General features: G+C 32.1%; 2 protein-coding genes across 2 annotated transcripts; one reads left to right on the top strand and one right to left on the bottom strand.

Moving 5' to 3' along the window:
• The first annotated feature begins 356 nt into the window (after window positions 1–356).
• On the top strand, window positions 357–2,261 carry LOC107927202 (F-box/FBD/LRR-repeat protein At4g26340). Its single transcript, XM_016858232.2, has 3 exons — window positions 357–1,404; window positions 1,488–1,628; window positions 1,699–2,261. Exons 1-3 carry the CDS (start codon window positions 457–459, stop codon window positions 1,978–1,980), a joined length of 1,371 nt encoding a protein of 456 aa, XP_016713721.2. The 5' UTR covers window positions 357–456; the 3' UTR covers window positions 1,981–2,261.
• A 588-nt stretch (window positions 2,262–2,849) lies between these two features.
• LOC107927203 (uncharacterized) lies at window positions 2,850–3,808 on the bottom strand. The gene is made up of 3 exons (XM_016858233.2): window positions 3,489–3,808; window positions 3,185–3,410; window positions 2,850–3,081 (listed from the first exon to the last, which is right to left on the bottom strand). The coding sequence occupies exons 1-3, from the start codon at window positions 3,630–3,632 to the stop codon at window positions 2,966–2,968; spliced, it is 486 nt and encodes a 161-aa protein (XP_016713722.1). The 5' UTR covers window positions 3,633–3,808; the 3' UTR covers window positions 2,850–2,965.
• Window positions 3,809–9,179: the final 5,371 nt, after the last annotated feature.

Here is a 9,179-nt window from a genome sequence, read left to right as displayed (position 1 = left end):
AAAAAAAGTTAAAAGAACATAAAAGACAAATTTAAATTGCTCAAAATCAAAGATACAATGACCACTTGTAGAATTTAACCTAAAATTTTCATTTGAAATGATGATTTAATGTACCACGTCAGCTTACTGTGTCACCGTTAACGTCAATTAACAGTTCAGTAACTAAAATATTACAACACGATAACGTGTGACTAAAACGTAACATTTTAAACATAAGCGGCTAAAATATAACATAAGACAAGTAAAAGTGAATGTTTTGATAGTTTACCCAATAAATTAAGTCCTCTAAATATTAAAGATAATCCATGACGAATCGGATAAATCTCTAGAAGGATGATAGAGTTTAGCTTTAACGAGAGTTAACGTTTGGGTATAACTTTTATAATCTTATATGCCTCCAAAAGATCTATGTGCCTTTAACATCATAGGAACTTAGAAAAAAGAGAGAGGCAGACGATGATGGACGAAGAACAAGACAGGATCAGCAACTTTTCGGACGATGTTTTGGCTCACATTCTGTCGTTTTTGGAACTAAGGGATGCTTTCAAAACCATGATTTTATCAAAAAGATGGGAAAAGGTTTGGACTTTGACTCATAGCATCAACTTGAATAATAAATCATGTGTGAGGCGCTTCGATCAACGCTTGTCTCTTGACAAAGAGATTAGACGAAGAACTACTTTCATTAACTTCATCAATGGGGTTTTATTTGGCGATAACATGATATTTCCGGTAAAAGCCTTCACCCTTTCATATTATTTTGGTTATGCAGATTTCATTAGGCATAGACACAGCCCATATCTCATCAAATGGGTTGATGCGGTAAGTACAAATGATCTTGAAAAGTTTGATTTTTCTATTTCGATTGATTGTACATTTCCGGTTCTCAATATGCCTCCTACATTGTTTCAATGCCAAAATCTGGTAACACTAAGTTTAGAGTCCATTAATAGAGTTCTTATCTGTTTCCATGTCCTTGAAACTGCCTGTTTATTGAGTCTTAAGTATCTCCGTCTTGTTAAAGTCCGATTCGAGGAAGAAAACACGTTGAAGAATCTTTTATCAGGCTGTCCTGTTCTTGAAGAACTATACATGGAACCCGGGGATACCGGTTTTAAATCAATCCCGCATTTTTACTTTATTTCACCTTCATTGAAGATACTAAGATGGAAACGTGAAGAAGGGTTTCATGGTTATTTTGTTGTTAAAGCACCAAAACTTGAACATCTTCATTTTGTGGAACATTCTATGTTGGGTTTTAGCATGAGTGTTTCACCCTCTTTAGTTTCTGTTGTTATGGATATTGGTTCATCTTTCGGTCATCATGGCCATATATCAGTCAAGAAGCTTTTCCAAGGCATCTCCAATGCTCAAAAACTTGAATGGTCCACTCACCGTACATTTGTAAGTTGTTTTAACCTTTAACTATGCTGATCATATCTCATACATACATGGATATTAAATATGATTACTGTTTTCATATCCAGATGGCTAATAAGGTAGAGCTTGATAATTTACCTGAGTTCTGCAATTTGACCCATTTGAAAATAGGAAGTTGCCAAGACTTTTATTTTGTTTCTTCCATTATTCAACATTCACCTCATTTGAAGCACTTGATCTTTGATAAGGTAAGTTTCAATTTTGAGGATTTCATGATCACTTAGAATAAGTGTAATGTTCCCCCTTCATCTTCCTCAGGATCACTTCATCTCCGGACCAATGACATGGAGTCCTCTGGTGCCAGTCCCACCGTGTTTGGTATCACACCTCGAAACGGTAGAAATCATTGCACCTGAAGGCCAAACAAGCTACGAAATTGAATTGATTTTATATCTTCTGCATGAGGGAAAGGTATTGAAAAAGATGATTGTCACTCCATTTTCATGTATGGACTTGAGGAGGAAACTGTGGGAATCTCCAAAGACAGGCGGATGCAAGATCGTGTTTTCCGATTTTCCGGCCGGTGGTACATCAAGATAACAAGAATTGGTTTGTTAATGGAGTGTACAGCAAGTGCTTATTGCTGATGGAAAAATGGATAGGAAAAAAGTAATATGTTTTAGTTTGCTTGAGAGTGAAGTGCAAGTCTTTTGGTGATACATTGATGGGAAATAGTGTTTAATTTGATTAAAAAATTTGTGAACTGTCCATGAAACATTATTATGATGCACTTGATTTGAAGCATATTATGAATCCTCTTTGGATTATACATTGCACTCAATTTAATTAATGAGACATTGAGGGATTACTGTTTCATGAAAGATGAAAGGATCCAATAGGAATTTTATTGGTCTCTTCTGCTTCTATAAACTACTACTACTCCACACTCCATTCTATCCATCCATCCATCCATAGTTGCATAAATTGCCCTTTGCTTTGATTCTAACCTCCCAACCCCAGAAGCTAGCAGGGAAAGAAAAGAGCAGAAATGGAAAGGCAGAGTTTCTGTGGATATAGGATCTATGTATGCACTCCAAAGAAGGAAGAAGATCTGAAACCATATATCACCAAGGGAAACCATCATGCTGCTGCTGTGGTGAATACACCAAAGAAGGAAGAAAAGGAGGCCACCAGTGTAAAGGATGAGCCTTCTTAGCCTAATCTTGGTTGTGGTGGGGTAGCTAGTCCTTATCATATCTTGAAACTGAATTTGAGGGGAGGGCATATCACATGCTATCTTCATATCTATATATTTATATACAGTTAATATATTATGTTTTAATCTCTCTGTGTCGCTGCAAATTTGATGTCACGTAGACAAGTTAAGCTTTAGTTTCCAAAATCTATAAGCTATAATCCTGCTTGATTCCAGTATATCAGTGAGTAACATGTACTTCAATGCTATGATATCAGACAAAATCTATTTTATTGTTCATATAACTTGGAAAGAACCGCCAGTATGTGTATATATATTAGAAATAATGCATGTTATACAATGCCAATTCGCCGTAGAGCAGATATAAGACTAAAACATAAAAGAGCCAATGATTAGTGTTAATGTAGACAAGCTGATGATAAAGCTGCGCAATCTTGGTGCCTCGCTTATTTCACCCTGAAAATAATCTCCCACATCGAAATTCCCTGACAAAAGGGTGAAAAAGCTTCAGACAAAGGAAGAATAATATATGGAATCCTGATATAGATAGTATATGACATTTTAATAAGAGAAAATCAATGACATTACCTCTTCTGTTTGTGTAGCTGCAACCAGCATGGAGTACATTTGTGACGTCTCCAATGGTGGCCTTGTTATAAAATATGAAGTCTGATAAAATGTTGTCAACACATTTAAGCACTATCTGTGTCTCAGCAAAGCAAGGTCCATTGCAGAAGATGTCAGTAGCTTCACGTGGTACGTTAAGGTTACCACTCTCATTCAATCTATAAGCCTCGTCGCAGCCAGTATAAATCTGTATATATATATCCATAAAAAAGAAAATTACCAATGAATATTTACATTAAAACAAAACAGTACATTAAAATCTTACATATTTGTTGTTGAAACAAAAGAACGCTTTTGCAAGGGATTGTGCGGGGAAATTCTGAGAATTCCCTGAGTTAACGTTGCAGCAGAATATGGCAATGAAAATGAATTTGAAACACTTGAGGTTTGATGAAGTAGGAGCTGCCATTGTTGCAGCAGCTGTGACCAAATAGCTTGGAGGAGAGACTGGTTTTATTTGATACTCGAGGGATTGGTAACCCCCCCCCTCCCAAGAAAAAAAAAAGCAAAGGGAAAGAAACCAAAAGAGTAGACCACCTGGATTTGAATAAGGTGATGGTTGGTAGCTTGCCAAAGGGTGTTTAGGAGTTGGAAAAAATGAATATAATGGCGTTGAGTGTAAGTTGGTGAAACAAGTCACCAACTTTGTACTTGCGTCTGCAACATTTGAGATTCAAAACTGGTAGTTTAAAGCTTGTTATGTTGTGTGAAGTAGACACATGCACAAAATCATAAAGTTTGACTAAAGGAACTTGTTACTTCTAAAACAGGATCTCTATTGCTATTAATATTATATCTTGGTTATAAGTCTTGTTAACCAGCTCTTATATCATAAATATATACATACACACGAATGCATCTGATATGTGTTTCTACTTGTTTTCCGGAAAAAGGTACTCTTAAGTGTGATTGACCATTTTGAAGGATTAAATGCAAAACTGGTCTTTAAACTATATACTAATTCTGTAATTAATTTTTTTAAGAGTGATATCTATACTATTAATTGTATTATTTTACCTAACATTTTTATGGGATGTTACATGCCTTATGAGTAAAATAAGAAGAATTTGATAGTTTTAGTATATTTTAACAAAAAAAAATTGTTCTTAAGAAATAAAAAATATAATTTGAAGGTTAAATTTATGGTTGAACTTATCTCGAATAATACACCGACTTCCTTAATTTAAGATTAAGTTCTTTAGAATCTATTATTTGACAACCAAGTATCATTAATTTAACGTTCTAAAGTTCTGTCAATTAAAGAAGATACGATGCTTGAATTCTTTATTTCTTTTAAAACCGGTCGCGTTTGATATTTGTGTTTAATACATTAACAATAATAGAATCATAAGATTAATAATAAATTAAAGTGTAATGAGTAAATGTACAAATTGCTTATTTTTTATATTATATTGTTAATAATAAAAAATCTAAGATTTGGTAGAGATATTTAAGTGAAGCTGTTAAAGAATTTTAAAGAATTGTTGTTGGTTCATAGTTTAGGGAATATCTCTGGTATTCACAGAAACAAATTTGATTTCTATAATGAAAGAGGATAGAAATTGTAAGCAATGATATAATTGCTCTAAAGCCACTCTTGATTTTGATTTTCCTTTGTTTGTCCCTTGCCTAATTACCCTTTGTAACATGATCAATTAGGTTCATGCATGCAATGTAGGATAATACATTATTTTAATAAAAGAATTAAACAAATTAAATATGTTTTTAATTATCCATAACAATTATTTAATTCAGATACAAATAAAATTATATTAAAAAATATTTTTGAAAGTAGTTTTGAATGAATGCACAATACTTAGTATTACAAATTTAGATTTTTTGAAAAATTTATCAAATTTAGATTTAGGGTAAAATATCAAAATAGTCACTTTTGTTTGTCTCATGTTACATTTTAGTCGCTTATATTTGAAATGTTACGTTTTAGTCACTTACGTTATTGTGTTGTAACATTTTAGTCACTGAGTCTTTAATTACGGTTAATGGTATAATGGTAAGCTGACATGGCACGTTAAATCATCATTTCAAACAAAAATTTTGGGTTAAATTCTACCATTGGTCCCCATATTTTTTCGTTTTGAGCAATTTAATTTTTTTTCTTTTATGTCTCACTTTCCTTTTTTTTTTCCTTTCAACCAATTCAAAACACAATCAAATATATTTAAAACATATCAAAACAATCAACCTAGATGCCTAATTAATATACCCTCATAGGTACTACAATTTTATTATCGAAACATATCAATAAGGCATCATTCAAAATCCAATTTAAAAACATACTAATTTCATTTCAAATTTACCTATATCATGTTCATTTATACACTAACTTAAACATACCATACTATAACCTCAACATAAACACATATTTGTGTCTATAACCAACCAATATTAACTTATAACCTTATGTACAATCAATCCACAAAATGATTAGCATTTAGACACCCTAGGTACATGCTGACACAAAAAGAAATATACATCACCATGTTTGAAATCCGGATCGTTGTTTGGATGCTGAATTGATGATCAGATCAAGTTCCTAACCTGCGCACGGAAAACAAAACCGTACGCTGAATATAAACTCAGTGGTATTTCTATAATCCAAATATTTAAAGGCAAGATATTATAATATATACATTTAATCACACAATAACATTAGTCATTCAATTCATCAATTCATAAACACATCATTCATAACATATTCAATTCTCATCACTTGCTACTTCAAATCTCATTCTTGCTAGACAAATAGCTTTTCACAATATGATACACAATTCATGTGTCTCATTTTCATTTCACATTCAATGTTTTCCAATACCAATCATAGTATCATTTCATTTAATTACCCCTATTAACACGACTCGGACTCTGATGCATACACGGATCCAACCAAAACACACCAGTTTGGTACCCAGTACCTCATCGGATAATTTGAAGTAATAAATTGACACCCAGTATTTTATTGGCTAAACCGAAGTAAATTGGCACCCAGTGCCTCATCGAATTAATCCGAAGTAATAAATTGACACCCAACGTCTCATCGACTATAAGTCGAAGAAATCTCTGAACTCTTCCAATCCTATGGCATGCCATTTATATCCGATTCAGCCCGATACAGTTAATAGGGTTTAATTTCACATTTCAAGTATAATCAATATCCAATACTGATTTTTCATATAATCATATAATTGCACATATATTCATTTCAATTCAAAAATCAATTCATTCAATATGTATATATCTACCAATTCAATTCATTCAATCAATTATCAATTTATCAATTACTTACCTCAACACTTACCATATACATTCAATAAAAATTACAACAATTAATAACAAGCTTCGAATTATAAAAATACAAACCAGAAATTTTGAGCTATTCCTCGTTGACTTTATCTTTTCCCTTTTTAGTCGAAGATTCCGATACAATGTTAGCTACAGATTAAAACAATTAAAATTCATCAATACAATACAATTCAATTTCACATTGAATATTTTAATTTTTATTCAACATTTGCCTAAATTCCAATTTAGTCCTAAACCGAGACTAGCTTTATTTATTCATAATTAATTCTATATTTTCATTTAATTTTCACTTTAAACTAGATTTAACTCTCTAATTTCACTTAAATCTCTAAATTTCAAAATTTTTACAATTTAGTCCCTAATACTCAAAATTTATAATTTATTCTACAATTCAATCATTTTTCATTTCTAGCTTAAAAATCTATCAATTTAGTCCCTAATACTCAAATTATTCAACATGAATAACATTTAAAAATTCAATAATTTCTAAAATTTCAACATAGGTTGGATAGTATTTAATACCGAGATTTCAAAAACATAAAAATTACAAGAAAATGGACTAAATTAACTAACCAATTGAGCTTTAAACCCTTGAAACCCTAACTTTTCTCCTTCTTTCTTTCTCTTTTTATTTCCTTTCTTTCCTTCTATATTTCGTTTCTTTCTCTCCTTCTTTTTCTATTTCTTTTTCTTTTACTTAATTATTTAATATAATATAATAATATATATATACACTTAACATTTAAGTTTTATTATAATATTATATTATATATTTTAACTTTAAGTTTTATAATAAAATACACTTATGCCGCCTCATTTAATACAATTGGAATAATTGCTTATTTAGTCTCTTCAATTGTTTTTTAATCTATAATTCAACTTTCACCCTTTATGCAATTTAGTCATTATACCTAATTACTCTTATTTCATGCAAATTCACCTAACCAAAACCTAATTAACTACACAACTAACTTCGTAAATATTTATTAGAGTTTGTTTTTGGAAAACGAAGTCCGGAAAATACACTTTTCGACACCTGTGACTATCGGGTCGTTACATTCCTATTTTGTTCTTTGGATACTTTTGTATGTTGTTTGGCTCATGATTTGTTTAAGTATGTTGTAAAGGGTAAATTACACCAATGGTCACTCAACTTTGATGCACCTGGCAAACCAATCACTCTTATTTCAATTCAGTCACTCAACTTTTAAAAAATAACAAATCAGTCACTAACATTATCGAAAAGTGACAAATCAGTCACCCATTAACATTTTCTATTAAAGACTTAAGGGGTCAGGTGACGTGATTAGTTAACTGGCTAACGTGGTCAATTAACTTGCCACATTGGACAAGGTAAAGTTTTAATTCAGTCACTTAACTTTCAAAAAAATAACAAAACAGTCACTAACGTTATCAAAAAGTTACAAATTAGTCACTCATTAACATTTTTCGTTATAGGCGTAACGGAAAAGGTGACGTGACCAATAAATTAGTTGATGTGGCCAGTTAACTTGCCATGTTAAACGAGGTAAAGTTGAGTGATTTTTTTTCATCCATTCATTTTTTAATAAATGACCCAATATTTTTACTTTTTGCGTAAATGACCTAATATGTTTATAGTTCTTCTTCTTCATCCCAACAATCTCGTTGTCATCGCCTCCACCATAACCATCTTTAGTGTCACCATCGTTGACTTTCAAACTACCACTCTATCTTTTTTTTCTTCTTTTTTAACCCACAATAGAATAGCCACCATGGTTGGGATCCGACTGCCTTTTTATGCTGCCCAAAGCCATTTACTTTGAAAAAACCAGATTGAAATGGGATTTGAGACAATTTTGAGTCAAACTATCAGTACCCACAACAAAATCGGTAAGGAGAACATACTCCAAAGCAACATTCAAGCAATTTAAGAACCAAAACGACTCAGACTGGTCAAGATCTTCATGGGATATGATGGTATAAACAAAAGGGTCGCCGATTAAGCTAAACAACACTAACTCCATTACCAACATTATTAAGTTGCATAAAACAAAATCAGAAACAAAATAAGGGGAACATCCAGACAAACCAAACAATCGATTGAACCTATGGTTTTTGGGAACAAAAGAAGTGGTTCATTCAAAAGGGCAACCAAATGCCGGCAAGTGAAATTTTAGGTCAGGTTAGTGGTTAGCAAGATCCCAAGGTCGAAATCGGATTGGGTATTATAGTAAAGGAGGATGAGAGATGGATCAGAAGAAAAGCGGCGGAGATGGTCGGCAACGAAAATTATGGTCGAGGTGAAGTAAGTAAAGTACTTGGAAAGGGATTTGAAACGGGTCACGGACCTAAAGGATGATCTAGAAAGGATATAGAAAAGGGTATTTTAGGGTAATGAAAATGAGAAAGCTATGGTTCTTAGCTTTCTTCTTGAACAAGAAGAATTCATTCAAGTGTTTTATTTGTTCTTTTTGGGTGTCTAGTTTTTTGAAAGTTAATATAACTGATTTGTTATTTTTTGAAAGTTGAGTGACTGTTGGTATAATTTACCTTTATATATATTCGGTTCGAAATAATGTAGCGGCCGGTTAAATGCCAAGCCACTTTTCTGTTACGTTTGTAACGGAAAATGGTTAGTACAAATGATTTGTTA

This window comes from Gossypium hirsutum, chromosome D11 (genome assembly GCF_007990345.1).
Source record: "Gossypium hirsutum isolate 1008001.06 chromosome D11, Gossypium_hirsutum_v2.1, whole genome shotgun sequence".
Classification (NCBI taxonomy): domain Eukaryota; kingdom Viridiplantae; phylum Streptophyta; class Magnoliopsida; order Malvales; family Malvaceae; genus Gossypium; species Gossypium hirsutum.
The sequence above is the reverse complement of the archived record's forward strand: the minus strand, read 5'-3'. Positions and strand labels throughout refer to the sequence as shown.

Bases quoted from the DNA above. Each gene is read 5' to 3' on its own strand.
- LOC107927202 (XM_016858232.2), top strand. From the start codon at position 457: ATGATGGACGAAGAACAAGACAGGATCAGCAACTTTTCGGACGATGTT. The intron at 1,405-1,487 runs GTAAGTTGTTTT...TTTCATATCCAG, and splicing joins GGTCCACTCACCGTACATTT to ATGGCTAATAAGGTAGAGCT. The intron at 1,629-1,698 runs GTAAGTTTCAAT...CATCTTCCTCAG, and splicing joins AGCACTTGATCTTTGATAAG to GATCACTTCATCTCCGGACC.
- LOC107927203 (XM_016858233.2), bottom strand. From the start codon at position 3,632: ATGGCAGCTCCTACTTCATCAAACCTCAAGTGTTTCAAATTCATTTTC. The intron at 3,411-3,488 runs GTAAGATTTTAA...ATATATATACAG, and splicing joins TTTGTTTCAACAACAAATAT to ATTTATACTGGCTGCGACGA. The intron at 3,082-3,184 runs GTAATGTCATTG...CCCTTTTGTCAG, and splicing joins CAGCTACACAAACAGAAGAG to GGAATTTCGATGTGGGAGAT.